Below are 27737 nucleotides of genomic sequence, written 5' to 3'. Positions count from 1 at the left end.
AGGTGCACAGAGTGAGCAGCCGCTCTCACTGCCCTGCAACCCATGTGGCCCTTCCTGAGCCCCACACTCTTCCCACCCCCCACCGAGGCCTGGCTCCGGACGGTCTCCTCAGACCCCGAGGCCCAGGGCTGGGGAGCCTGGGCTGGGACGGAGAAGACCGCTCTGGAGCCAGGAAGTGGGGGCAGGAGGCAGGCCGAGGAAGACAGTGATGATGGAGACTCCGACTTCCTGCTGACCCTGCTGGAGTCTGACCACCTGGCCAAGGTTCCTGAACCTGACCAGGTAGCAGCCAGGAGGTGGCAGGCAGGGACCTAGGCACAGGCTGGGGACAAAGGGACAAGGAACTGACCGGAAGGCAGAGGGGTGCCTGCCTGGGGATGGTGGAGATCACAGGGCTTCGCTGAGGCCTGAGCACTGGCAGAGGGTCCTCTGAGTCTGCAGCCCCTGGCAGGGCTTTCCCCTTCTGTGTCCCCAGCTCACCCCGCCTTGCCAGCAGGAGCTGGAGGCCATCAGGCTGAAGCTATGGACCATGGAGCAGGCTCAGAGGGCGCCAGAGCTGCCCAGCACACAAGCTGAGGCCAAGGAGGAAGAGGGAGCTGCAGCCAGGCAGCTGCTGAGCCCCAAAACTGTGGGTAGGAACCAAGGGGCCCCTGGTGCCCCACCCTTGTCCGTGGACACAGCCCAAGGCACTGAGCCTGCTTCAGACCTGGGCAGGCTGGAGGTGGCCTACCCACAGGGGCCGCTAGGGAGCAGTGCAGATGAGGCAGCCAGCGCATGTCTGGGGCCTTCTCCCCGCAGGCTGCCCCTTCCCTGGGGTCCTCAGGCAGACGGTGGAGGCCGACCACAGGTCCATCTACGTAGGCAACGTGAGTGGCAGGACGGCACAACTGGTCCCTCTCCATGGATGGGGTGACCATCCTGTTGTCCTGTACTGAGGTCTGGGCCGGGGGAGGGTGGGCAGCTGGGCTGTCCCCCAAGGACCCATGGCCTGTTGTCCGATGTCCTGGCTTCTCTGTGAGAGTCACGTTACAGACCACACACTCTGTAAGCCAGCCAAAAAGTGGCCGAGGTGCAGCCCGTGGTGTCTGCGTAGACAGCACACGAACTCGGGCGTGAGGCCGCCCTCCTTGGGGGGCAGTCCCGGTGCTGGGGTCCTTCCCTCTCTGCACAAAGAACACATGGGCCGTGCCGTGCCTGGGCAGGTGGACTACGGCGGCACGGCTGAAGAGCTAGAGGCCCACTTCCACCGCTGCGGGGAGGTACACCGCGTCACCATCCTGTGCGACAAGTTCTCCGGCCACCCCAAGGGGTCAGTGCAGGGCTGGGGGGTGCCAGCATGGACCCGCCGTCCCCTGACCCTGCCCTCACCCCCAGGTATGCCTATGTGGAGTTTGCCACCCAGCGCTCGGCCCAGGCTGCTGTGGAGCTGGATGAGAGCATCTTTCGGGGCCGGGCCCTCAAGGTGGGTGTCCCCAGGTGGTGCTTTACTCCCCAGCCGACCCCCAAGGGGCGCTGGGGGTGCCTGAGGCTGTGTGGGAGAGGCGGGGGCTGCAGACCGGCAGCAAGGGGCCGCAGCTAGAAAGGTCTGGACCTCACACCTACGGTTCCAGGTGCTCCCCAAGAGGACCAACTTCCCAGGGATCAGCTCCACCGACCGCGGGGGCCTCCGGGGACACCTGGGCACCAGGGTGCCACCAGTCCTCTGCAGCAGTCTCCAGGGCAGGCCCCGGTCCCGACCACGTGGGCAGGGCAGGTAGGCGGGCTGGGGCACAGGTCTGACTGGCAGGCCAGCCCAGCTTGTGCCCTTGGGGACTCCCGAGACAGCCAGGGGTGTCGAGGTAGTTAACCTGCACCCTCACCTGCCTGGCGCTGCCTCTCACAGGGGACGCGGGAGATTCTCCATGTGGTTCTTGCCATACTGAGGGGATGTACTGAGGGGATGCCTGACGGCGTGGGCACAGGGCTGGGCCAGGAATCGGCAGCAGTGTCCCCTGGGGACCACTTGTTCCAGACAGCCTGGGGCCCTGGACAGCTGGGCGACCGAGGCATGGTGGGAGGCCAGCCGTAGGACGAGCTCCCTGGCTCTCCAGGGCACTCATTTTAAAGAAAAACAGAAGCGCGTGTCTTAACAGTAAAGAATAAATTAATAAATTTGAATCTTTTGTGGCTCATGCCTGTAATCCTAGCACTCGGGAGGCTGAGGCAGGAGGATCATTGTGAAATCGAGACCAGCCTGGGCTACAAAGTGAGCTCAAGGCCAGCCCAAACTGCACAGTGAGACCCTGTCTCAAATTTTTTTGAATCTTTTAAAAAGCCCGTGACAGACCTTGCACTCCCTGTCACCTGATATGGACCCAAGTTCACTGTGTACCCTCTCAGGTGGACCCCACAGCAGGGAGAAGGACATGACTGCAGGGACAGGAAGGTCCCTCCCATGACTGTACCTCCACACCGGGCCTCAGGACACCCCTGGTGTGGCGCTCACCCCTGGACAGACCTGGCACAGACCAGCCTGGTCGGCCGCTCAGGAAGTGGAAATGGCTGCTCTGGACACTCTGCGTCTTATGAGGCAGAAACTCTGGGGCTCCCTGAAGATGGGGCCACGGTGCACCCCGACAGGCAGGAAGGAGCCTCATCAGGCCCCAAGTTGATGTCACCGAACACATGCTTCTGCCTCACCTTTGCCTCAAAACAAAGTCTGCAGCTCCAAGTACCCCGCACTGTCTAGGGGGCCCAAGGTCCAATGGTGGGGAGACCTGAGACACTCCTAGGGGACGGAGGCAGACTCTAGAGTGACACCAAGGGGGACGGGTGCATGGGCCTTCCAGAGCTGCAGAGGGGGTGGCTCTGCCCAGTCAACCCTGGCTCCCGGCCTCCAAGCCGACCACAAATTTCAGTGCTAGGCCACATCTCAGTGGCTGGGCCCACATGAGCAGGTGGGCACTGAGGGGCTGTGGCTGAGACCTTGCCAAGGACGGGGCTGCTACAGAGTTGGGCACTGAGCAGAAGTTGGCATGGAGCTGCTGCCAGCCACCCAGCACTTTGTGCCACTTCCTGTGCTACAGTATCACCCCACCAGCAGGCCTGCCCCTTGGAGGGACCCCATCCCTCTCCTTCTGTAGATTCCCTCCTTTCCTGTAGTTGAGGAATGGGTGCTCCACCCCACGCAAGCCTCTGAGCACAGACAGCTCCTGTGTGGGCAGCTGTGGACAGGGCCACATCAGTGGTGACACAGCAGGTGTCTGGGGCCTGGCCTGGACAGAAGGAAGGAAAGGACCTCCTACAGAGGTCACCCAGTGAGGGTGGCACTTGGGCTGGGAGACAGGAGGCAGGGGCTGACGGACAGGGTTGGCCACACCCACCAGCTGCCAGTGGCTTCAGGACATGGGCTTTGCCTCTTTCCCCACGTAAAGAAGGTAGAAGACATGTCCAGGGCCAGGACTCGGCATGGCTTCCCGCCGCCCTGTGCTGCAGGCAGGAATCTCACCCTCACGCCCTCAGAGAGCCGCACATCCAAATCCCAGGCAGGGAGAGGCACAGGCGCACCCCTTTAAAGGGCCTTCTGTCCACAACAGGAATGTTGGTCTCTCCCAGCACCACACACGGCCGCTGCTGCCTGCCACCGCCGGGTGTGAGGTAGAAGGTACGTGCCTCTCAACTGTCTCCGGTAACTCCAGAACTCGGGGCTCTCAAGTGAGGGAAAGGCAGCCGGGGCGCTGGAGGCAGTGTGCAGTCTCCACCACGCCCGTCCTCGGGCAGCTGTGCCCACTGCACATCCACCAAGATTCCAGGCCTGGCCGGCACCTCCTCCCTCAGGAGTGGAGCTGCCCTGCATGGCCTGTGATCCACAGAGCGCGCGGCTCCTGTGTATCGATCGGCTCCTGCTGCCCTGAGACTCAGCCCTGCCCAGGTCTTCTGCTCACCTGGGGTGGGGGAGCTGGGGCGCGTGTGCCTGCAGTGCAGGGCCTCTGTACAGAGCTGCCCCCAGCCTCGCTTTTATTTTTGAGGCAGGGTCTTGCCACGTCCCCAGGCTGGGTTTGAACTTATGATCCTCCTGCCTCAGCTTCCCAGAGCACTGGGTTACATGTGTGTGCCACCATGCCCGCCTTATTATTACACAGTTTTAAAAACCTGTGCTCTCTGGAAGGGAAGGAAGCCCAGAGCTTCAGAGAGCAGCAGCCACCTCCCATCTCACCCCACTGCCCTGCTCAGGCGCGCCTGGACCCCCGAATCCTTGAAACTCTCGGGCGAGGGAGGGGAAATGGGCAGTTACTCAGCAGGGCTGGAGCATTCGGGGCCTGCAACTCAAGGAAGGCAATGGCTCTGGACGCAGCATGGTACATGGACACCTGGACAGATGGTGCCAGCCCAGGGTTCGCACATCGACCACCCAGGTGGGCATCTCTCAGCCAGTCATCCAGCGACCTCAGAAGGCCCTGCCCCCTCCATCCAGGCACAGTTGGGAGTCGCTATCTGGGCTTTAGCTGTATGGGTTTTGGGGACATTGACCGTGAGATCCCAGCTCATCCTGGGGAGCCAGCAGCCTCAGCTGTAACCACCAGGGGCAAGGACGGAAGCCAGGGTTCCTGTGCTTGGCGCCCACCCTGCACTGCTACCTGAGGTCACTGCTCCCACAGAGGTCCCACCGCCCCTACAGGAACAGGTTTCCTGCCATATCTGTCCCCCAGGTCCCCAGCGTGCCCCCTGCTGACACAGAAGGACAAGCCAACCTCGTCTCCCAAGCTTTAGTGGCAAGATACCCCCCTTACACTTGGGAAGACAAATGACTTTAAATAGACACTCCAAGCAGCTATGTACACGACGCCCCTCTCAGGTCAGGGTGCAGGCAGCAAGACCTGCTCAGCACACCTGGATCATCATCGACGTCACCATGTTGTCAAAGGCCCTTCGAAGAGAAACGGTGATCAGGGAAGACAGCTCCAGTCCTGTCCCCCTGCCGGGAGAGCTGTACCCCTCCAGATCCCCAGGGAAGGACTTTAGGGACCAGGTGAGCGAGCACCACCCCAAGGCCATGATGTGAGCCCCTCCCACCCCTTCAGCCCTGTCTCCTGACCTCGTGGTCCCCAATCCTTCCCCAGCAGAGGCCCCAGGTCAGGGCTCAGAGTCCTAGGCAGGGGCAGGGGAGCAGCAGGTGTCACAAGAACAGCTGGGGACACCTGCTGCTCTCACCTGGATCACAATGACCCAGACTGGTGAGGGAAGGCACGCACAGTCCCAAGTGTAAGGGAGCTGCAGGGGTGAGGGCCAGGACTCAGGGCTCCCACACTTCCAAAGGCTATGCTCTGGCCAGGCCCCTGCACCCCTGCACAGAGGTGGACCCCCAACAGCAGGCCCACCTGGACTGGATGCGGTCCCCAGGGTTGTAGAAGGGGTTACACATCACATCTGTGTAGGAGTTATGCAGCTTCCGGAACATCTGAAACAGGACAGAGCTATGGTTTCAAAGAACACGCTGTTGGGCACGGCCTCTCAGCATTTCCAACCAGCAAAATGAGCAACCACAAACCCAGCCCCGCTGTGGTGCAGCCTCCAATCTCCCACACTCACACTGCGAATTTCGTTGTCTCGAAGGGCTGTGTTTGAGGAGTCCACCACCATGACAAACTTCACCTTGGAGTTGGTCACATAGCCATATCTGCACAGCTGGTTAGGGAACACACAGGGACCACTCTGCGCTCTGGCTTTGGAGATACCTGACAATCCTGAGTTGCAGGAGGCACCCAGGGGGCACAGGTGACGGCACAGGTGTGGGACTGGACACCTTGATGGTGTCAAATGGTGTTTACGGGAGCAGAGGCAGCCAAACCCACATGACTCACACCAAGTCTGCCTCCTCTCTGGATCAATGTTAGGCCCAGAAAGTGAACTGAAAATCAGGGTTCACAAAAAGGCTCCTCCCTCACCAGGCCCTGTCACAGCGCAGGTCAATGTCATTGTTACGGTTTGTATCTAAACATACCCCCAAGCCTGGTGCTCACTGGTAGAGGTTTAGGGAAGTGATGGGGTCACGGGGTGAGACACCCATCAGTGACGAGTTTCTAACAAAGCATGCCCTGGGAGGTAAATGTGGGTGGAGGAGTGGGTCCCCCCCTTCACCTGTTTGCCCACCATGCCTAGAGCCACTCTCCTCTGCCATGTCCGTGTCAGGCCAGCCTATCTGGGAGCCAGCACCTGCCTGGCAAGCAGAAGGTCCTCAATTGGATTCTGGGTATCAAAAGTATACAAATAGATTTTAGAAAGTAAAAATAAGCCTTTCTTCCTTAAGTGATGGGTGTCAGGTATTGTCCCAGCAAAAAATGGTGTTACTACTGGTGAAAACATCTCTGAATTCCTCAACCTCAAGTGAGTATCACAGGGACTGCCCAAAGGTTTCCAATGATGAAAACCCAACAATAAAGACCTAACAACAAATGAATGAAACCACCACCCATTTGAAGACAGGGGCCCCCTGAAAAGCTGAAAAGCACAGGCAGACATCCTCACAAACATAAAGGGAAGCCTCAGTTCCTCCTAACACATATTCCCATTCTCCACAGAGCTCAAGGCCTGTGTATCCCAAGCGAGTCCCCCAAACTAAAAAGTGGTGAGGTTCAGAAGCCTTCATTAGCTTCAGGCTGCCCCAATTCTGTGGTTTGGTGAAAACCTTCACTTTCTTTTTCTTTTCAGGTTTTTCTTTGTTTTTGGTGAGTTTTTTTTGGGGGGGTGGATTTTTAAGACAAGGGTTCACTGCATACTTCAGGCTGGACTTGAACTCACTATGTAGCCCAGGTTGGCTTTGAACTTGCAGTGATCCTTCTGGCTCAACTGGGATTACAGGCACGCACCACCATGCCAGGCCCAATTATTTTCTAGAGTACACCTGACCAGGGCATTGAAAGATACACTTTGTAGTCCTCTGTTGGGTAGAGCAGACCCAGGTAGAGCTCCCGCTGGTCCACTAGAGCCTTCCCCATGGCGGAGATCTTCTCATCCACCACGTCCAAAGATGTGTGCACCATGTAGTGGAACTTGAGCTCATTCTCCATGGGGGTGCTACGGATGTAGAGTGGGTAATTCTGCAAGAAAGGATGCTGACAACTCAGAAGACAGGAGCCCAACCAGCACATGTTGACTCTCAACAGTAGAGTGCCAGAGAGACTCAGCCACCCACTCACCATCCTGCGTAGGGACCCTCTTCTGACTTCCACACTTCTCTCCCAGCCCTGTCTGCAGGCCCCATCTCACCTACACAAGTTTACGTCCTATTAGCTGAGTGTTGGCCCCTTCTCCTGGGTGGCTGACACATGAACCTTCCTGAGTCCACTCTGCCTCAGCCGTATCTCGGGGTACGACAGGGACCCTAACATAGGACCCCGGAAGACCAGTGGCCCTGTTCCTCAGCCTTTGGAGGCTCAGCTCAAGATCTCCATTTCTACATCTAATTATCCCGACCCCATGAATGGACAGCTTCTCTTCCAGCCTCCTACACGCCAATTTCTCATGCCTGCTCAAACTGGGCACGCCGACGTATGTAACAAGATAGCCCCATCTGCTAACCAGGACGGTACCTGGTCCACGGACCTGCAAACACACACTGGCAGTCCCAATTTAGAATGGTTTATAGACAATGCTTTACCACGAGTTTATCCGGGCATTAGATGCATGTTTTACTTATGATAGTTTCAACTTACTGAGGGTTTGTGGGGACAGAACCCCACCCTAAAGAGGTGCACCTGTCAGCGCACCGCTGTGGTTGTGCTCCAAGCCCAAGAGGGGCGTCACAGCCACAGGTCCCAGATCGTGTCCACTGTCTGCTAAGAAACGCTCCGTGCAGAGGAGCAGGGAGATGCGCGCTGGCCCGTGAAGGAGGGAGGTGGGAGACCTCGGGAGAGAGAGGGCCCGTCCGGGGACTGCAAGTGGCACTGCGTTGGGGGGCAGGGGGTGGTTTAACAAGACCCCACCCTGAGGCAAAGGGAGCCTCTGGCTACCCTCAGGCAGAGGTGCACCCCCGTTTGTTCTTTGAACCCCCGGGCAGGGGAGGGCGGCGCCGTCTGGGACGAAGCGGGCCACGGAAACAGACAGAAACGCGGAAGCCGGCGGAGAAAGAGCCGCAGACCCGAGCAGAGGGCGGAGCGGCTCCGGCCCTGGCGTCTGTCCCGTGGTCCCGCGGGGAGGAGTTCCGGGGTGACAGGCGGGCCGCTGGGCCCGGACTGCGGCTCAGCCAGGCTCAGGACGCCGGGCCGGAAAGGAGGGGACGCGGGGAAGCGCGGGCAGTGCGAGCTCCCGCGGGCTGGGCCGGGCCGGGCCGGGCCGGGGAGGCCGCGCGCCCACCGCCGCCGTTCCACACGCACCTCCTTGGCGATCACCGCGATGCACACCGCCATCTTGGCCGGCCGCACGCCGCGTCACGTGACCAACCGCCCGGCGTCACGTGGCTGCCGAGCCCCGCCCCCGCCGGGCGGCCGTTCCGGGCCCGCCCTTGCTGTCACTCAGCGGGCTTGCGCCGCCGTCCCGCCCGCCCCGCTGCTCCCCGCGGCAGTCCCGCTCCGCCTGTCCCTCGGCGCAGGCTTCCCTGGCGCGGCCGGTCCCTGGCCGGCCAGACAAGCAGCGCGCGCGCTCTCCCCGGCCCGGCGCAGTGGCCATGGCGGCGGCGGTCGCGCTGCGGCTGCCGCTGCCGCTGCTGGTGCTGGTGAGCGCCGCGGGGCTCGCTGCCCTGGGCGCCCCGCAGCCCCCCAACATCCTGCTGTTGCTCATGGATGACGTGAGTGCGGGCGGCGGCGGTTGGGAGGGCTAACCCCGAACCCCACCCCGGCCCAGCCGCGATCCCAGCATCACCGCGACCCTCACCCCCAGCCTGAGCGGCCCTTCCTCACCGGGAGCCCCACCCCACCCCCTCCCTGGGGCTGGCGCGGGCTGCCAGGTGGACTGTCGCACGCGTGCAGCCAGGCGTCCCTCTGTGCATTTCTGCCGTGGCACCAGAAAAAGTGAAACTGCGCGGGCGCTCTCCCGGCATTTCCACTGGACAGCTGTTTGGGGCGCGAGGTTTTGGGTGATGTCCTGTGGGGGAGGGCGGCTGGGAACCCTCGCACCTGGCGGAAGGTCCTGGGGTAGGCAGGAGGAGCTGTGCTGCCCAGCCTGTCCCATAGGGCTGTTGGCCACTGGCACCCAGAGCACCTGCAGGACTCCTGGCTGGGCCCGTGGAGCTGTATTGGGACTGGCACAGCCCTGCCCACCTGCAGTCCAGCTCAGCATGGGTAATTTATAACCAGGCTTTGGGTCAGAATTTAGAAATTCAAAAATAAAAACAGGCCAGGGGTGGAGCGCAATGCAAAGACCCTGGATTTAATCATTTATACTGAAAAAAAGAACAGAAGAAAAAACTTTTTTAAGGACTAGAAGTCCATTCAAAGTCAAAGGAATTGAAGCAAAGCCAGGGATTCCTCACTGGGCACAGCAGTGCATGCCTGTACTCCCGCTTGAGGGTCACAGGTTCAAAGCCAGCCTGAGCAATTTAGTGAAACCCCATTTCAAAGTAAAAAACCAAAAGAACTAAAGATGTATCCCGGTGGCAGAGTGCTTGCCTAGGTTCCATCTCTAGTACCACCCAAAACAGAGGAGGGTGGAGAGAATTTCCTGGCTGTGCCCTGACAGGCCAGAACAGCGCACCCTGGCTGCAGGCAGGTGGAACCTCTTCCAGGCCGCTTAGCTGTGCTGTCTCTCCCGTGACCCTGCGATGACTCATCCTTACCCTGCGGTAGCACCTCGAGACTCAGGCTCACCAGTCTCACAATCACCTGACCTAGCAGGACAGCAGCTACCCCAGCTTGCTGAGCCCATTGGCCTGGCCTGGGTCAGACCCTGGAGCCAGACACATTGCAGGGTGGAGGAGATTGCTAACCTGCCAAACGGGCCCCCAGAGCCTACTCCCAGAAGTGCTGCCTCTGCTGAGGAGGCATCTGCATTTATCTGATTTACCTGGCAAGGGGTACAGGCAGGTGCTCCACGTGCCAGTTGTAGCCTTGACGTGTAGAAGGCCACCTTCCCTGGCCATACTGTCCTCCCCTGCAGGCTGGCTGCCTCTGCCAGGTTCGTGTCGCTGTACCAGGAATCCGAAGCTTCATGACTCTCCACACCCGTGGAGAACCGGCCACCTCTAGCTCAGATTGTGCGGGAGCCATTGTCCACTATGAGCTGGCTGCCTGAGGCCTGGTCTCTCCCTAGCCCAGACATCGCTGGACTAGCCAGGCAGAGGCACCTAGCCAGGCAGAGGTGCCAGGCTGCCCCCATCCTTCTTAGAGGATGGTGTTGTAGGAAAAGGGGTGCTCCCACACTGGTGCACTGTATCATGTGCAAGTGAATCACCTACTGGCCACAGTGACCGATGAGAGCCCTGCCCACAGTCTGACTGTAGCAAAATTACAGTCTGCCATCGGCTGGGGCGGGAACAGCAAAGTCTGGTCACTGAGTGATCTCAGAGCTGGTGCGGGTGAGTGGGGCCTTACGGTTAGAGGCCTACCTCCCTCAAGCCTGGAGCTACCTGAGAATAGGGTGCTTGGTGTCTGCACCTTACGTGGAGGCCACTGTAGTCTCACATGTGTCTTAGTGGGTGCCAGGCCCTAACCAAAAGGCAGGGCCTCAGTCAAGGATGGCTCATCACTCATGGTCACAGCGCTTTCTCTCCAGTGAGTGTGGGCGGTCATCTGGGGGTCTTTGGCAGTTTCCTTCTTTGCAGTGCTAGAGATTAAACCCAGGGCCTTCTGAATGCCAGACAAGCCCTCAACCATTGAGCCACCTCCCTAGAGCTTTATTTTTGAGCTAGTTTTCCCGAGTTGCCAGGCTGGCCTTCAACTCCATTTTCCTGTAACCACTGGAATTATAGGCAGTCACCCATCACCTGGCTCTTTGGAACTTTCTTTTTTTTGTCTTTTTCATTTTTATCGGTACCGGGGATCGAATCTTTGGAACTTTTGACAGGACAGAAAGATGCTTTACATGCCAAGGGGCTGGGCAGGGCATGATGTGTAGTCACTTCTAACCCCTGGATCCCTGTCTCAGGGACTGTCACGTCCCCATTTTTAAAGTAGGAAGCCAGCAAGTAACAGGAACAAGGGTTGAGCAGAAAGGGGTTCAGCAGACAGCCTAGGATTGCTGTCCTCAGAGGCCCAGAGAGCAGGTTGCACTGGTGGGCACTGGGCCTGGGGTTGTGGCCGCACCCCATTGTTGTGTGATGGGAACGGCTCCCAGGAAAGGACTGTGTATGCAAGCACTGTGATCTACAGGACACCTGCCTCCCTCCGGGGTTCAGGAACCGTGCCACCCACCTGGCAGACTCCCCTGCCACCACCTCCGATAGAGCCCGCCCTTAGTTCTTCACCAGCTTCCTGCTCAACACCACACACACGTGTTGTCACTTAGTGCCTGAGGAAGTGAGCTCTTGTGGGCTCCTCCGGGGACTCTGGACTCGGCCCTGGCCTCCCTCCCTGTGCACCCCGCCGCTGGCCTTGCTGCTTGGCCTTCCACTGCGGGACCACAGCCTCAAGACCTGCTGGGACCTGTGGCTCCTTGGCGTGAGGGTTTCCATGCCCTCTGCTTCCTGAGTGGCCAGTGCTGACAGCTATGCCCGCCTGCCTCCACTCGCTCCTGGCGGCCCAGGAACAAGCTAACAGATCCCTCCGGAGCCACTCTGCCCCCACACACCTTCTTGGGGTAACCAGGCTCCTGACACAGGAGCCTTCTGTCTCCTGGGGCAGCAGTAGCAGGGAGAGGGGAGGCAGGATGCACACACTCACCTGGGCACCTCGGTGCTATGGTTGGAGCCAGTGTCTGCCCCTCCTCACGGGGCCAGGCTGTACCAGGCTTGAGCCTCCTGCCACTCAGCCTCCCTTGCAACCAGTGTGGCCATGTGGCATAGATCTGGCCGCTGGCGCCTTCCTGAATGACAGAGGTACTGACCAAGGCCCTCTGGGCCTCACTAATGCCTCAGCTCCTCCCAGCTGAAGCACAGCACTGTACCCTTGAGGAAAAACCTACCCAGGCCTGGGGAGGTCACTGCACGTGTCCTGAGGATGCCCCAGCCCAGCTAGGGTACTGGCTCCATCCCTGGCTGCACATAATGTGCAGGACTGTGCCACAGGACTCAGTGGCTGAGGCACTGGCCCTCTGTCCTCCAGCCTGGCTGCTTTAGCCACCCACCCTGCTCACCCTGCTCCTGCCTGCTCAGGCACCTCTGTCCAGGCCAAGCCAGTGGTGCCCATTGGCATCAAATGGAAAGGCCATTTCGGTGGGGTCAGAACGTTCTAGAAAGGGCCAGACAGACTCATGTGCCCACAGATCCTACAGCCAAAGGGGCCTTTGCAGGACAAAGTCCAGCCTGAGTCAGCCCTGAGGCCCCAAAAGTCTGGCCAAGTACCAGAGAAGGGAAGAGAGGCAGAGTCACCCTGAAGTGCTACCCTCACCAACCCTGGACAGAAGACTGGGCCGCTGGCCATCGTGGCCAGCTTTCCTGAGACGCTGCTGGGTCCAATTTCCTGACCCGGCCTCAGGGACCCTGACCACCCCATGCCCCGAGTTGTCTCGATCACTTACTAGACTTACTAGAACCTAATGAGCCCAGAGGGCCGGGCACTGGCACCAGCTGAGACCCCTGAGAAGGAAGACTAGGGCACCCACACTCCCCTGTTTCTACAACCACCCCACTGAGACCTAGGTCACCTGGTGACCGTGCACAGTCCCATGGGGTTGGCACAGTCACCGAGCTGTGTGGCCACCACACAGTGTTAGGTCTCCTTGTCACCTCACCTAGAAACCCGCCTACCTGCTGGCCACTGCCAGGCACAGCCTGCCTCCTGTCTCGGCAGCTTCACCTGTCCTGGACAGTCCAACCACTCTTCACGGCTGAGTAGCATCCCAGGCACCCGAATCACAGATTACTGCAAGCCGTTTGGCCTGAAACAGGAGAAGCGCGTCAGCCAGGGTGCTGCAGAGCTGCCTCCACAAAGCCTCCTGACACATCTGTCTCAGGAGTCCTCTGGGGACTTTGCTGACCTGACCCACCGTGCATTACGTCTACAAAGGCCCTATTTCCAAATACGGCTGCATGTCCTGGGCAAGCGTGAGCTTAGGGGCCTGTCTATCACATCTGGTGACTCTAGGTTGGTCCCAGCCTGAGGCTGTTGCAGTCACACCACTGTGCACACTCAGGACCATCTGGACACAGGCTGTGTTGCCCAGTGTGGGAGGCTGGGTCGTCTGCTGTTTCGGGGAGCTCACCACCTGCTCTGTAGTTCTGAATTTGCATGCAGCTCTGTGTAGATGCTGCCGGTTATGGCCCTCAAGGAAGAGCGGCCCCTCCCCAGGGAACCAGACAGGATGGAGCAGCAGAGCGGAGGCCTTGGGGCCTTTGGGGCCATGTTGGGTGTGTGCTTGTGGCTCACTGGGCAGCATGGGACTGTACTGAGTCCCCTGAGACAGAAGGCTGTGTGCTGAAGGGGTCCACGCCACGTGTCCATGCTCTTCTCTACAGATGGGGTGGGGTGACCTGGGAGTGTATGGAGAGCCCTCCAGAGAGACCCCGAACCTGGACCGCATGGCTGCAGAAGGGATGCTGTTCCCCAGCTTCTACTCCGCCAACCCTCTGTGCTCACCGTGTAAGTCTGTGTCACTGTCCAACCGTGGGCCTGGCTGTTCCTGTCACATCCGGCCAGCCCTGGCTCTGCAGGGGGTGGCCAGCAGGCCCTGGATACTGTCTGAGCTCCTCCAGGTCAACCTCTGGCCCTCGAGACTGCTCTGTGCTCTTAGAGGAATGGCTGTCTCTTCTCCCCCTGGAGGTCACTCCTGCCAGAGAGGAGGTTACCTGGGTTGAGAAACCACAGCTGGAGAGAGGTTACACTGACTCTTACCGGCAGTGTGCTGGCTGTCCCATGGCCTGCAGGGCTGGGCACACGTTTGGGACGGCCTGAGCTGTGCGTGCAAAGTTGTGCCCACAGCCTGGGGATGTGAGGCTGAAGGAGGTGAAAAGCCCACTGAGTGCAGTGTCGCTGGTACATGTGCGACCTCAGCAGCACAGGGTCTGTGTGAGGTGCGCTGAGCCAGCCGAGCTTCCGCCAGATCCATCCTCACAGTGTTTCTGTTTGTCACCTGCAGCCAGGGCGGCCCTGCTCACTGGACGGCTGCCCATCCGCAACGGCTTCTACACCACCAATGGGCACGCCAGAAACGGTGGGTGCTGCCCCTCGCACCCTGGGGCCCAGGTGTGGCTGGATGGGGTGCAGGAAGAGGAACCCGGCCTCAGTTGTGCAGACTCTGGCTTTTGTCCTGCAGTCATTGGAAGATCCATCCCAGCCTACTTAGTGCCCCTTCCCACCACCCCACCCTGTTCCCAGGCACTGCCCAGCCCAGCTGGAGAATGGGGCATCCCTTCCTCAGGGACTTCATGACCGTCTGGGGTAGCAAAGACCTAAGACAGCCAAGTGGTGGGAGGTCCCCGCAGGGAATGTTCTGGAAACAATGCCAAGACCCAGATGGTCCTCCAGGGATGACTCCCAGATGGGATGGGATTGCATGGGCCCGAAGAGAAGGCAGCAGGGAGCTGGGCACAAGCTGTGCATTACCGTGGGAACCGCTGCCAGGCCAGGCCAGGAGGCTGAGACAGGCATAACATCCAGAGAGGACCTGGGGCACATCTCTCCTGTGCCCCTTGGAAATGATATGGAAATGCCTTGGAGGGTGTGGGAACCCTGAGAGGGCTGTGTGGACATGCCATGTCCTAGCCTGCTCTGCCTGGTGGCCATGCTAGACAGGGCCGGCCGAAGGACCTGTGCTCACACGCAGCCCCACCCTTCCAGCGTACACACCGCAGGAGATAGTGGGCGGCATCCCAGACTCTGAGCGCCTCCTGCCCCAGCTGCTGAAAGAGGCTGGTTACGCCACCAAGATCGTGGGCAAATGGTGAGTGTGCAGGTTGCTCACTGAGGCTGGGGCCCGGCTCGGGACTGCTCAGTGGCTGTGAGCAGAGCGCCCGCTCAGCCCCACACTCGGCCCCCTGCTCCAGGGCCACTGCTGGGGTGACACTGGCTAGCCACAGAGGCTGTGGTCTGGGGAAAGCTGCTCTGTGGAGAGAAGGGTGCCAGCCCATGACTCCCGCACAGTGGTGGTTGCAGGTCTGTACTTTCCTGTTGCAGGCACCAGATTTCTCTTCCTCCCTGGGACCTGAGGGGTAAAAAGCCTGTGGCCAGGGCCACAGATGCTCTTCCCGTCTGCGCCCAGGGGTCTTCCCCAGCCCTGCCCTCTGTGAGGGCCCTGCTGCCCGTGGTCTCTTGTCACTCCCCTTGGGCACGGCTTCTCCAAGGACACTGACAGTTGTGAAAAATCTGCTGAGACCAAAAGGACGACTGTAGGAACATCCAGGCGGCTGGAGACTTGTAGGGGACAAGAGGGAGCCGAGCTTGACCAGGAGATACAGCCAAGCAGAGGTGGCAGATGTGTCGGGCTGAGGAACTCAGCTGGGGCAGGGGGGCCACATTGAGGCTGGCCCTCAGGAGCTGCACAGGCCTCAGAGTGCCACCCACATGGCCCAGAGCTCTTTCCCTGGTGCCTGGCAACTCTGTGGAGGCCTGCAGTTTCCGGCTCAGTACTGACATGGGTGGTGGAGCCCACTGGTGGAGAGCTGTGACCAGAGGAGCGGGAGCTGAGCAGGCCTGGAGGACCAGCGCTTGTAGACTTGGGACAAGGCTGCCATGGCTGCGGGCCAGCTGCTTCCCAGTTGAGGGGTCCCTGTCTCCACAGGCCTGTCACCCTGCCTTGATGTCCCTCCTCAGAGTGCCCAGACATCAGCACCCAAGATCCAGTGTCATTGGCCTGATTGGGTCCTGAGGTGACACAGCCCTCTGGAAGCCCTTGTGAGCCTGGCTGGCACTGTCTCTCTCCACTCTTGTTTGGGGACAGGTTCCCTGGCCTGCCCCTCCCCCTGAGCAGGACCCCAACTCACTTTTTCCTACACAACGGCCTTGGTGCTGCTGGACACAGACACAAAGGAGCCATATGTGGCCAGACAACTGCCCACCCTCAGGGAAGACCAGCCATCGTGGGAGGGCCCAAGGGCTCCTGAGATGCCGAGGACTCGGCGTGGATGCCAGGCCTGGCAGGACGAAAAGATGGGGTACAGGCAGCCTACACCATGGAGCCAGGCCCTTGCCCCAGAGTGGGGAAACCCAGTCCAGACAGACAGCTTACCTGAAACCCAGATGGTTTGGAGCCCAGCCTTCTGTGCCACTCGTGTGACCCAGCCATCTAGTAACCCAGTGCAGGGTCCCAGGCATATCAGGGCTAGGCCTCCTGCTGTATCTTCCAAGGCGCGTCCCTGAGCAGCTCAGAAAGAGACGCCTACCTCTGGTGTCACTGTCTTCCAAGTAGCCACTTTCATTGGCATTCATAGAAAGTATACAGAACTTGTGCATGTGGGCCAAAGCTGTGACTCAGCCACTGCTGGAAGCCACAGTGCTCTGAAGACCAAAGAGGTGGACACCCCCAGGATGGGACAGAACCTGATCAAGGCCCCCAAGCCTAGGCGTCCCTCTCTGTCAGCTGGTGGAAGGGGGCCCTGAGAGTGGTGTCCCCAAAAAAGAGATGTGTGCCAGACACCTGTGGTGGGGGACCAGTAGGCCCTCAGGCCTCAGGTACACGTGTCTCTGTCTGCACAGCTCCTGCACTGTTGCCATTTGGGCATGCTGCCATGTTGTGATTGCCTGGTTAGAACTCACAGCTAGGCTGGGGATCCAAGCACAGCCCACAGTCCGAGCTGCTGGTGGCCCACTGCCCACCACTGCCACCTTCCTGGAGGTGAGGCCTCAGGAGACGCGTGCCACAGGAACACAGCCCCTGGCACCCCTGGAGGCAGCTGGCCCTGGGTGTGCTGGGAGAGTGGAGTCTGCAGGGTTGGTGGCATTCGGGGATCTCTCCGCATGCACCATCCTCCAATGCTCTCCCTGCCTGCCCATCACCACAGGATGCCCCAGCCTTGCTGTGCCCAGGCACCCAGGCCATGGCTCAGCCCGAGGACAGCAGTGGACTCCAGCACTTTCTTCTGGGATGAGGGCTGGCTTTCCACATGGTGCACCTGGGGTATTGCACACACCTGGAGCCGGGGTGCTTTTTTGTTACATGTGAGGCCAAAGTGTCCCTGGGTACAATTCCTGATGTGCCCGGTTCCTGTTTCTAGGCACCTGGGTCATAGGCCCCAGTTCCATCCGCTGAAGCACGGATTCGATGAGTGGTTTGGATCCCCCAACTGTCACTTTGGACCTTACGACAATAAGGCCAGGCCCAACATCCCTGTGTACAGGAACTGGGATATGGTCGGCAGGTACTGTGCTCTGCCCCACTCTGCCGTTGCCCAGCAGCTGCAGGAAGGTGAGACCTGAGCCGCCTGCACGGTGTTGGTCCTGGGCTCCAAGAGCTCTGGTTCCCAGGAGTCCTTCCCAGAGCCTGGGCCCAGCCTGGTGCTGTGTCAACCTGTCTGGGGTCAGAGATCCCTTTGGGATGCTTGAGTCAAAGGGGTTCCACAGCTTTGCCCTTGGCTTCAGGGTCCAGGGAACCTGTGCTGCCCCAGGAGGCCTACAGGCCGTGGCCTCCATGTACAGAGGAGGCGCTGGGGGCAGCCTGATCTGGGGTGGGAGGAAGTCACCCCAGAGGAGCCAGAGAGTGGCCTGGTGTGGGCACCTGCAGCACTGGGCCTGTGTCACAGTCCATGTCTTTCTCAAGTTGTTGGGTATAACATTTCTTTTTTCTGTGTGTGTTTGTATAAAGTTCATTAGTAAACCAAAAACCTATGGCAACCATTGGCTTTTTAAAAGTCATACCTTCAAGTTAGCCTGCACTACCAGCTAACCAGGAGGCTGAGGCCAGGGGATCCCAATTTCAAAGACAGTTTGGGAATTTAGCAAAACTCTGTCTCAAAATAGAAGCTGAGAAGGTAGCTCAGCAGTTGGGCCCCTACCTAGCACTCATGAGTGCAAGTCCCAGCTCCAGCACTTCACAGGAAAGAAGCTTTCCTGAGGCCTAATTCCCTTGCACACAGCTCCCCACCCCAGTGTGCAGTCCCGGGGCTTCAGTGTGTTCCGGAGTCACAGGACCCCACCGCAGGCTGTTCTGGGCATTTGCACCCCCTGGAAAGCCCTTGCGCTTAGCTACGCCCATGCTGGCCGCAGTAACCAGGAGGCCTCTGCCCACGGGAAGGGCCCCCAGGCCTGGTTTTGACTCGGAGGAGCAAGCTTCAAATAGGGGCACAGAAGGGGCCTCGCAGCTGACTTCTACTTTCCATCTGGATCATGTTTTCAGATTTTATGAAGAATTTCCAATCAACGTGAAGACTGGGGAATCCAACCTCACCCAGATCTACTTACAGGTGAGGGGCTGGCCAGGCCGAAGGCAGCACGGCAGACAGGTGAGTGGCTGGCCAGGTGGAACACGGGGCAAACAGTGATGGCCGTACTCCCCAGGAAGCTCTGGACTTCATCAGGCAGCAGCAGGCTGCCCAGCACCCGTTCTTCCTGTACTGGGCTGTGGACGCCACGCACGCCCCTGTGTACGCCTCCCGGCCTTTCCTGGGCAGCAGCCAGCGCGGGCGGTGAGCACTTAGAGTAGTGCGGCCTGAGGTGCCTGCGGGCTGGGTAGCAGAAGGGCCTGTGTGGTCACTGTGGGCTCCGCCCCCATGGGTACCCCTCAGCCAGCGCCAGCCTGTCCCTGGTGCTCTGTGGTGCCCCTGGGTGTCCTGCTGACAGGCTGTCACCATCCACAGGTACGGGGATGCTGTTCGGGAGATCGATGACAGTGTGGGGAAGATTCTGAGCCTGCTGCGGACCCTGAGCATCGCCGAGAATTCCTTCGTCTTCTTCACCTCAGACAACGGTGCCGCCCTCATCTCTGCTCCCAGCCAAGGCAGGTGCCTGGGGTCTGGGAAGCAGCCATGTAGCAAGCCCTCCATAGTGTGGGCCCTGGTGGGGGCTTGGCATCATGGCCTGGGACCCCTAAGGGCTGCAAGGACTGGATTGAGGCTAGCTGCCTTTGCTAGACCCCCCACCAAGAGCATGGCCCCCATCCCATCGAGAGGGCAGGCAGACCCACATCTCCATAGGGACCAGAAGTCCCCATTCCCCCCAGAACTTGCAGCCAGAGCAGCCACGGGCACCCAAAGTCACCTGAGACCCAGACCCAGCCTTTGTGCCCACAATGGCTATCTGACTGGCATGGCCTTGGAAAGGAGGATGGGAAGCAGGAGGAGCAGTGCCTGATGGACAATGGCTCTCCAGGTGGCAGCAATGGTCCCTTCCTGTGCGGGAAGCAGACCACGTTTGAAGGTGGGATGAGGGAGCCCGCGATTGCATGGTGGCCGAAGCACATCCCTGCTGGCCAGGTAAGTCAGCACCGCTGTGGTGGCTTGTGCCAGTGGCTGAGGCTGCAGCAGCTCTGAGGGACAGGTGTCGGGTACACTGGTGCCCAGGCCACTGGATGTGCACGTTCATCAGCCACAGGCTGTGGTCTGTTGGGACAGGTGTGTGGGGGATAGCAGTGTGTATGGCGTGTGTCCTGCTGCATCCCTGGCCTGGCCCAGCATCAGCATCATCCGTCACCCTGCAAGCACCGCTCCCCAGCTGGGCACCATGTGCCTGCCCACTGCCTTTCCTTCCTGGCCTTTTCTGGTCTCCTGGGGGCACTGCTAGGTCCTGGGGGCAGCTCTTTACCTGGTAGTGGTATATGTGGGGCCTAAGGTCCCCATACACTTGGGGACAGCACCCCATGGCCTCTTGTGGCAGCTCCTGCTGGCTCCAAGCAGAACCATTTCCTGATGTCCCATCCTCTGGCCAGTTGTGCCCCCAGACCCATTGACCCCCACCCCAGGCTCCTTGACTTCACCTGACTCTGACTCTGTAAGGCATGGCACGTGGCTGCCCGAGTCTCTGGACCAGCTGGGCGGCCTGGTCGGGGCTGAGATCCCTGTCAAGTCGGCCATGTCCATTGCAGGTGAGCCACCAACTGGGCAGCCTCATGGACCTTTTCACCACCAGCCTGGCCCTTGCGGGCCTGAAGCCACCCAGCGACAGGGTGATTGATGGCCTCAACCTGCTCCCCACCATGCTGCAAGGCCAGCTGATGGATAGGTGGGTGCCAATGACACGTGCCTCTGCCCCAGCTCTCCCACGTGTTAGCCACGGGTGGTGCCTTCGCAGAACAGGGGGAGACCCCCCCCAGTGCTTGCGCTCTCTCTGACACACGTATGCACCCACACACACACACCCCTGCTCACTCTGTAGTCCAGACTGCTCTTGTGGCCTCAGCCTGGGTAGGAGGGAAGTACAGACTGTCCCACCTGTGCCAGACCCTGCTTGACACTCCCTGTGCAAACTACCCCCTTTCCACCCACATCTGTCACCATCTTGCTCACACAGACTGCGTCCTGGGCCGCTGTGCGGAGCACAGATTCAGAAAGCTAAACACCAATTACAGAAGGTGGAGGCAGCATGAAGAGCTCCCTGTGGGGCTCTGGTTTTGTGGGGAGTTTGCCCTCATTTCAGAATTGCTTGTTTTTGTCTTGAAACCTGGCCCAAGAGTTCAGTTACTGCTAAAAAGAGTAGGCACTGGGTACCCAGCCTCCCAGCACCCGGTCCAGACTCTGTCTGAGCCACCTGTAGTCACTTTCCATGTCTCTGGACAGCCCCCGTCTCGCCTTGGTCACCTCTGTAAATGTCATCTGAATCCTGGCTCACCAACCGAGTACTCTGTCAGGTCAGGCTGACCCTCCCCTCCCTTCCCACAGGCCCATATTCTATTACCGTGGTAACACCTTGATGGCTATCACCCTCAGCCAGCACAAGGCCCACTTCTGGACCTGGACCAACTCCTGGGAGGATTTCAGACAGGTACAGGGCTCAGGTGCGGGTCGTGGGTGAGGTTGGCTAGCATCTGTGTCCACCCTGGCCCACTGACTTGAGTATAGATACATTTGTGCTGGGACCAGGATGGGTAGGTGTCTGGGATGCCCAGGGCTGCTCAGACAAGGCAGGACCTCCCCTACAGGGACATTCAAAGTGCAGGCCCAGGCCTGGCCTGGCTGGGGCCATCAGCATGCATAGCATGGTGCCAGCTAGGCCAAGGTGTGAGGGGAAGTGCCCTTGTCCCTTCTATCACGGGTCCTCCACGGGCTGCTTGGCACCCGCCCCACCCGGCCCGTGGGCTCATCAGGCCTTTAGATAACATGAAAACTGTTAATTTGCCTTCATTGAACATAAAATCAATTTAAGTTAATGAGAAATGTAAATACTAGAGCACTCAGAATCAATTGGGAAGCAAATTGCAAACTGGCCCAGGAGTTGGGTGAGGGTGGGTGTGTGGGCAGGGCCGGGCCAGGCCAGGAAGTGGGATGGGCATAGAGCAGGCAGGGAACATGGACTTGGAGCTGGCTGGAGGACACCAGCTGAAGGACCAAGTGCCTCGGGGTGTGCCCAGGGCACTGGCCCTGTCCTGCCTCCAGGGCTGCTCCTGGCTGTGACTGGGCACACAGTGGCCGCTCAGTCCCTTTGGCCTCCTAAGGCTGGGGACACACAGGAAGGCTGTCCACCACATCTGCAGAGGTCTGGGGGGTGTCAGGAGAAGCTCACCCCAGGACCCAGCCCTCTCACCACCCCGCACTGATATGTCCCTAATCCCTTTCCTGCTGGGCTGGTGAGGGGTGAGGTGAGGGGCCCAGTGAGGGGCGGGTGCCAGCCTTGAAGCCTGGTCAGGTCCCTGCTGTCCGTGCTGTGGCCTGCCATGGGCAGTGTGGGTACTGTCCTACCTGTGTGCCTGGGGTCCCGGTGCTGGGAGCTCAACACACACCTGTCACGGTGGCTAGCTGCAGGTGACAACCCACTCTTCTGACCTGCAGTAACTGCCCGGTGGCCAGTGGCATCCCCCATGGCCACTGTGAAACCCCAGGCAGTGCTGTGTGACCTCAGGAAACATGCAAAGGTCTCGGGACCTATCCATGCGGGCTCTGAACTCCCAGCCTGCGTCCCTACCCACCATCCTGCTTTTGTCGTCAGCCCCTGGCCCTCAGCCACTGCCTGCACCCCTGCTCTGGGACTGGCATCTCCTTGCAAGCCGCCCAGAGGGTTGTCATGGGCAGCCAGGCTCTTGCCCCTCAGGCAGTGTGGTTCTAAGCAGTGCCCTGCACCAGGTGGCAGGTTCTTAATAACACAGCGCGTTCAATTTGCATCCAAAGCAGTTAGCATCTTCTTCATCCAGACTTGGACGCTGCTTTAATTGCCTGGCAATCCATGCTGCAAGCGGTGGCTGCCACCGTGCAGGCCACACGCAGGGTGCTCAGAGGGCACTGGTGTCAACTGGTATGGCTGGTCACCTCTCTGATGCTTGCCATCCTCAGACCCAGGTTCTGCTGCTCAGTATAAACAGGAATTCAGGGGTGGCTGACCGCTGGTTTTATTGGAAGCAGAATATTCATGGCTCCCTGACCAGTGGTCAGCACAGCCTTAGGGTGAGCAGCCATATAGTGCGTCCCCTCTGCAGGCCTGTGGGCACCAACTACCAGAGCCAGGCCCACCCTGCTGTCCAGCTACATATGGGACTGTTGGAGCTGAGGGTAGCAGGGGCTTCCCTGGTCCCAAATCAGGGTGACCCAGGCAGCCAGAGAGAAGCTTGGTGCATAGGGTGGCATCCATGGCCTGTCATGTGGGCCTCAGTGGTCACAGTGCTGAGCCAGGGCTGCAGCTGCAGGCCTGAGCCTGAAGAGGATCTCAGCTTGTCGCCTGCCTCTTTCACTCTGTCTTCCCAAACCCGTGGAGTGCCACTCCCCTGGCACCCTCGCCCTTCTGGCACACGTCAAAGCCGTGCCCTGCTTCCCCACCCTCCAACTCCCCGCTGTGCGGTGATGATTCAGCTGTGCTGGGCACACAGGTGTCAAAGGTGTTCTTTGTGTCATTGGTGGCAGTGGAGATGTGAAGTTGGCTAAGATATTTCACAGACACCTCCGCCACAAAGGGGCCAGACAGAACACCAAGCCAACCTGCTGTGGTTGCCAGCCTACCCCCAGGATGGCAGGTCCCCCACCCCACCACTCCATCCTGATGCAGGATCAAGTGGCCACAGTGGCCCCACGCAGGGGAGACGGCAAGGCAGGCAGGCTTCCCTGTGCCCAGCTCAGGCTCCAGGCACCCAGCTCCTCTACTGCTTGTCGCAGGGTATTGACTTCTGCCCTGGGCAGAACGTTTCAGGAGTCACCACCCATACCCAGGAGGAGCACACGAAGCTGCCACTGCTCTTCCACCTGGGGCGTGATCCCGGAGAGAGGTTCCCGCTCAGGTGAGTCTGCTGCTGCTGTGCTGTCTGCCAGGGTTCTCCTGGCAGTGCTGGTGTGTGCCAGGGAACCTGACCCTCCTCTCTCCCCACCTGGGGAAGTGGCTGCCCCCTTCTGCCCCAGACTTCAGTTCATTAGACCTCCAGCAACCATGTCACCTGCTCTGAGCTAGCTACCTTGTGGATGGTGAGAGCAGGGGTGGAGGCCATTGGGGATGTGTGCGCCCTGTAACAACAGGAGGGACCCTCGGAGCACAGGTCCCAGGAACAAAGCAGCTGAGGGTGATGGCCAGCCCCATTTCCACTGGTCTAGGCACCTGCTTCCCTGGAAGTAACTGAGGACTCAGAGCTCCTGTCCCCAGGCCCCAAACCCCCATACCAGCCTCACAGCACAGCTGTTGGAGCAGATCACCAGCAAGCAGGGTGGCTCTGGATTTCCACTGCCCAGGCCCACCATCACCTCCTCCCTAACATCTGGTCCCAGCGCAAGGCTATCGCTCACTGAACGGACTGCGTCTACATCCCCACTCCATCTCCAGCATCCCCACCGCACTGGTCCTAGGGACACAGGTTCTCTCTGAACAGCCAGCCTCCTGTTTGGGACAAGCTGGATTCAGGCAGAGTCACGGCACTGAGTGTTGGGGGGTGTAGGCTCTGAGATTGCTGCCCAGATCCCCAATCCCGCAAATGGGTGCACAGGGAAGGCCCAAAGGAATGAGACAAGTGGCATGATCTTAGGCTCCAGGAAGACTAAAATCCTTGGCAGAGCTAGTAGCTCTGCTAGCCGGCCGGCCGACTGACGCTGGGCAGCCCGTATTTAATCAGGACAAGCCAGGAGCTGAGTGGAAAATGGAGAAAACCTGAGCAGCATCTTGGGAGAGGTTCACGGACCCTCAGAGCAACAGATAATGCTGATCAAGGAAAACTATTCAGAAAAATCTCCAGGTGGCCTCAGCTGTGGCCTATCTCGTCCCCTGAGGTGTCGCCTCATCCTCAGCCATGCCTGGGCCACGCCACAACCCTGCATGTGTATACAGCTTCAATGGCTCCAATAACTGAGGCCCCTGGAAGGACCCTACCGTGCTCCTGTACCCTAACCGGCAGCCACTGAGCCCAGCTCTCCCAGCTCTAAGTGCAAACTGAGGCTCCCATCCAAAGAGCCTCTTGGCCACGCCACTTGCCTTACCATAGGAGCCCAGCTGGCTCCAAAGCCCAGGATGATGACCACTGGAAGCACAGGGTCCCCCGAGTCCATGCGCACCCAGCACCTCACAGTGTGGTTTACAGAGATCGGCCCTTTACAGATGTAATTAAAGTGGAACAGAAGTGAGGTCATCTGGATTGGGCAACCAAAGTCCAAAGAGAAGAGCAGGCACCAAAGTAGGCAGCCACTTGGGGCCAAAGTGAGGTCTGAAGCCATGGAGGCCAGGAGGAGGAAGGAGGAGCCTCAGGTGCTGCAGAGCAAGCACCTCCACTTCACACTCGCCTCCAGGATGTGGAGGCACAGGTATCTACTGCCTTAAGCTCCCAGGGCACCATGGGTGGAAGCTGCACACTTCTCACAGTGCATCCACAGGGATGTGCAGCTCAGCTGCTGCGGCTAGACGAGGTACAGGTCTTGAGGCCCAGGGCCCCAGAGCAGCCTGCACAGTGAGTAGGGTGCAGGCCTCAACCACAGCACACCAGCCCAGGCCACATCGGCACCCAACACCCCAGCAGGCCACGTGGAGTTGGGGCCATGCAGAGGTCAGCATTCAGCACAGTGATGGCCCTGCACTCCAGCTTTATGCAGAGTGGCACAGTCCTCATGGGCTCCTTTCCAGCTGCTGCACTCCATGGCCGAGGCTACCCCAACAGCAATCCTGGAGGACCAAGAGACAACTGTGGGTCTCAGACACAGTCACTGCAGTAAACTCCAGCAGTACGGTGACAGCCACCACCTGCAGGGCCTTGGGAATACAGGGAGGCCTCCAAGCATGCTGGCCACAGTTCCACCAAATGTACTTAGCCATGGCATCCTGCAGATGCATGTGCACCTTAGTGTCCTCCTCCCCAGTTAAAAACACTGAGGCCAGGCAGCATGCAGAGAGACAGCCGGGAGCTGGGAGAGACAGCAGCGGACCATGGACTGGCTGGGTGCCATGGCTGGGGTGGGGCCATGCAGGAGTCTGGGGCCCCACAATCCCTAGAACCCTGGTGCTGAAAGCTGTTCCTTGACCATCCCACAGGTGCCAGTGCATGACTGGGCCTGAGGGCGCTCCAGGTCCTTTCTTAGGCAGCTTCTGGGCTCAAGCCAGTACTGGTGCCCTCAAAGGGCAGAGGGTGGCTATGGCAGGGCTGCTCCCAGAGATGGTAGGGCACAGGATGGCTGAGGACATGCCTTCTTAGGAGATGGGGGATCAGCCGCAGAGAGGCTCTTGCTGTTTAACTTGTGGCCAGAGCCCAGCAACTTCATGCAGCCAGCCACAGTGGCTGAGCCCCTTTCCTCTGCTCAGCGGGAGGCATCCTGCTGGCAGCACAGATACTGGGACGCTGGGCAGTGGACAAGTGGGGGCCTGTGAGAGAAACGCTGTCCAAGTCCTTTGCTCTGCCTGGCCCATGCTGGCCTCTGCCAGGTCACTTGTCACACTCCTCCCCATGTGAAACTGAAGCTTCATTTGCATTTCCCAGGGGCGAAACCACACCACACACCTTGTTACCTACGTGTTGGTGATGGCAGACATGATTTAAAGTGGCAAAAAGACTTGGTTCTCAGGGCATTGCTACAGTAGCATGGTGTTCTGGGGTCTCCCAGTCAAGCTCCTGACAGCACTTGCAGCCCCTACTTCCTGGTCATAAGCAGGTCACCGTGGCCAAGACGGAGCAGAGGACAACCATGCTTGCTGGAGTAGGACTCCTCACTCACAGCTTCCCTCCCAGGATTCAGCCTCCTGGTCCCTCACTCCATCCTCTGCCCCTGCCCACCCCATGACCAGCTCCACTGCAGGCTTTCCAGCTGGGCCTCCTGCACCAGCCCTAGAATACCCACCCCTCCAGACAGCCAGGGAAGCTGCACCCTCAGTGACCCGAGCCCCCTTGTCTCCAGCTTTGCCAGCAGTGAGTACCAGGATGCCCTCAGCAGGATCAAACTGGTCGTCCAGCAGCACCAGGACTCCTTGGTCCCTGGACAGCCACAGCTCAACATGTGTAACCAGGCGGTCATGGTGAGCAGCATGCGTGTGGGCCACGGCTGTGCTCCATGTGCCATGGGGCACCACGGCATTCGACGCAGCCCTTGGGCCATGGCTTACTGGAGCCAAGTGCCTCGGAAGGGCTGTCCTGTCCTGTGCACGCGTGCCTCTGGGTGCAAGGCAGGCCTATTCCCCTCCTCCTCTTTCAGGACGTTGGCAGGGTGGGAGGAGGCTTCCTCAGCCCTCTTGCAGCTGTAGGATGAGCCCAAACCTTAAGGGATGCAGGGCAGGGAAGGGTAGGCCTGGGAGGCCACCTGAGTTTGCTGCTGCAGAGCAGCCCTCCAGCCCTGGGCTCAGCCTGGCTGTCCTCATTTCCCTGCCCCTCCCCAGGGGGGACACCCTGTCTCAAGAACCCCCAATTCCTGCCGAGGTATAGATGCAGGTAGTCCCTGCACTAGAGCCAATGGATGGGGAGGGCCTCGCTGCCTCGGTGGAGACAGGCATCTGAAACCCACAGCCAAGACCAGAGACAGCCAAAGTGACTCAGCTTGGCTTGAATTTCGTTTCCTAGAACTGGGCACCCCCAGGCTGTGAAAAGCTGGGCAAGTGCCTGCCGCCTCCAGAGTCGGTCCTGAAGAAGTGTTCCTGGTCCCATTAGCACCTTCTTGGACCCAAGCCAGACCCCAGGAGCTCCCTGCCAGTGCCTGAGGGAACAAAGCATCCCAGCCACTCTGGCCTGCTAGTGACCAGGTGGAGGGGACCTGTGACCAGCAGCAGGGCCTGCCAACCACACCTGGCCCACGGCCTGGATGGCCCAGTGGTTCCTGCACCTCCTCAGGCGGGGGATTGAAGGCCGAAGTTGCCAGTTACGTGCCTAGCCCAGAGTACTATGGGAGGGGTGCTGCGTACACAGTCATCAGGGCTGTGGAGGTGGGGGACAGGTCATCTGCGAGCCTGAGGGCCAGAGCCTAGCACACGCGGCCTGCCTGCTCCCAGAGGTGTGTGGCAGTGCGTGTCCATCTACCAGGACTGACCTACCATCGCTGGACTTTGCGCAACTGGGGAAATGACAAGAAATAAAGGAACTAGTGGCACATCAGCTGTGTAGTTGTGGTTTTTAAGTGGCACGGTGCTTGAGGACCTCCTGGCAGCCAGAATCGTTGCCCCGCCCTACGCAGTCCCCTTGAGCTGCATCACTCCCTGCGCCCCCGGCTGCTGATGCGG

The 27737-nt window shown here is 59.7% G+C and overlaps 3 protein-coding genes across 7 annotated transcripts; 2 read left to right on the top strand and 1 right to left on the bottom strand.

Annotated features, from left to right (window-relative positions):
* Positions 1-2154, top strand: Pabpn1l (PABPN1 like, cytoplasmic). Of its 3 annotated transcripts, none has more exons than XM_063247811.1 (7): positions 1-282; positions 494-632; positions 799-866; positions 1203-1309; positions 1375-1462; positions 1611-1753; positions 1883-2154. In XM_063247811.1, the coding sequence occupies exons 1-7, from the start codon at positions 43-45 to the stop codon at positions 1920-1922; spliced, it is 825 nt and encodes a 274-aa protein (XP_063103881.1). In that variant the 5' UTR covers positions 1-42; the 3' UTR covers positions 1923-2154. The 3 variants fall into 3 exon arrangements, with proteins under 3 accessions (XP_063103881.1, XP_063103880.1, XP_003460953.1); XM_063247810.1 differs by having other exon boundaries at positions 3-282; positions 476-632; positions 1883-2151; XM_003460905.3 differs by having other exon boundaries at positions 3-282; positions 497-632; positions 1883-2150.
* A 2575-nt stretch (positions 2155-4729) lies between these two features.
* On the bottom strand, positions 4730-8488 carry Trappc2l (trafficking protein particle complex subunit 2L). Of its 2 annotated transcripts, XM_063247812.1 has the most exons (6): positions 8352-8488; positions 6904-7076; positions 5569-5656; positions 5358-5437; positions 5075-5127; positions 4730-4906 (listed from the first exon to the last, which is right to left on the bottom strand). In XM_063247812.1, exons 1-6 carry the CDS (start codon positions 8382-8384, stop codon positions 4887-4889), a joined length of 447 nt encoding a protein of 148 aa, XP_063103882.1. In that variant the 5' UTR covers positions 8385-8488; the 3' UTR covers positions 4730-4886. The 2 variants fall into 2 exon arrangements, with proteins under 2 accessions (XP_063103882.1, XP_003460958.5); XM_003460910.5 differs by lacking the exon at positions 5075-5127 and having other exon boundaries at positions 8352-8487.
* Galns (galactosamine (N-acetyl)-6-sulfatase) lies at positions 8488-27612 on the top strand. Of its 2 annotated transcripts, XM_063247809.1 has the most exons (14): positions 8628-8761; positions 13523-13646; positions 14143-14217; positions 14844-14946; positions 17216-17359; positions 18334-18400; positions 18495-18622; positions 18794-18933; positions 19305-19408; positions 20017-20153; positions 20810-20912; positions 23228-23349; positions 26429-26546; positions 27085-27612. In XM_063247809.1, exons 1-14 carry the CDS (start codon positions 8642-8644, stop codon positions 27169-27171), a joined length of 1572 nt encoding a protein of 523 aa, XP_063103879.1. In that variant the 5' UTR covers positions 8628-8641; the 3' UTR covers positions 27172-27612. The 2 variants fall into 2 exon arrangements, with proteins under 2 accessions (XP_063103877.1, XP_063103879.1); XM_063247807.1 differs by lacking the exons at positions 26429-26546; positions 27085-27612 and adding an exon at positions 24648-26415 and having other exon boundaries at positions 8488-8761.
* The last annotated feature ends 125 nt before the right edge of the window (positions 27613-27737 follow it).

This window comes from Cavia porcellus, unplaced genomic scaffold (assembly GCF_034190915.1).
Source record: "Cavia porcellus strain 051 isolate PalLab524CR breed Dunkin Hartley unplaced genomic scaffold, mCavPor4.1 scaffold_4, whole genome shotgun sequence".
NCBI lineage: Eukaryota > Metazoa > Chordata > Mammalia > Rodentia > Caviidae > Cavia > Cavia porcellus.
The sequence above is the reverse complement of the archived record's forward strand: the minus strand, read 5'-3'. Positions and strand labels throughout refer to the sequence as shown.

What these genes read in the sequence shown, in the direction of transcription:
- Galns (XM_063247809.1), top strand. Translation starts at nt 8,642, where the DNA reads ATGGCGGCGGCGGTCGCGCTGCGGCTGCCGCTGCCGCTGCTGGTGCTG. An exon ending in CAACCCTCTGTGCTCACCGT is followed by an intron (nt 13,647 to 14,142) that starts GTAAGTCTGTGT and finishes TGTCACCTGCAG; the next exon opens with CCAGGGCGGCCCTGCTCACT. An exon ending in GGCAGCAGCCAGCGCGGGCG is followed by an intron (nt 18,623 to 18,793) that starts GTGAGCACTTAG and finishes CACCATCCACAG; the next exon opens with GTACGGGGATGCTGTTCGGG.
- Trappc2l (XM_063247812.1), bottom strand. Translation starts at nt 8,384, where the DNA reads ATGGCGGTGTGCATCGCGGTGATCGCCAAGGAG. An exon ending in CCAACAGAGGACTACAAAGT is followed by an intron (nt 5,657 to 6,903) that starts GTATCTTTCAAT and finishes CCAGCTGTGCAG; the next exon opens with ATATGGCTATGTGACCAACT. An exon ending in GAAGGATTGGGGACCACGAG is followed by an intron (nt 4,907 to 5,074) that starts GTCAGGAGACAG and finishes TTCTCTTCGAAG; the next exon opens with GGCCTTTGACAACATGGTGA.
- Pabpn1l (XM_063247810.1), top strand. Translation starts at nt 43, where the DNA reads ATGTGGCCCTTCCTGAGCCCCACACTCTTCCCACCCCCCACCGAGGCC. An exon ending in AGGTTCCTGAACCTGACCAG is followed by an intron (nt 283 to 475) that starts GTAGCAGCCAGG and finishes CTGTGTCCCCAG; the next exon opens with CTCACCCCGCCTTGCCAGCA. An exon ending in GGTCCATCTACGTAGGCAAC is followed by an intron (nt 867 to 1,202) that starts GTGAGTGGCAGG and finishes GTGCCTGGGCAG; the next exon opens with GTGGACTACGGCGGCACGGC.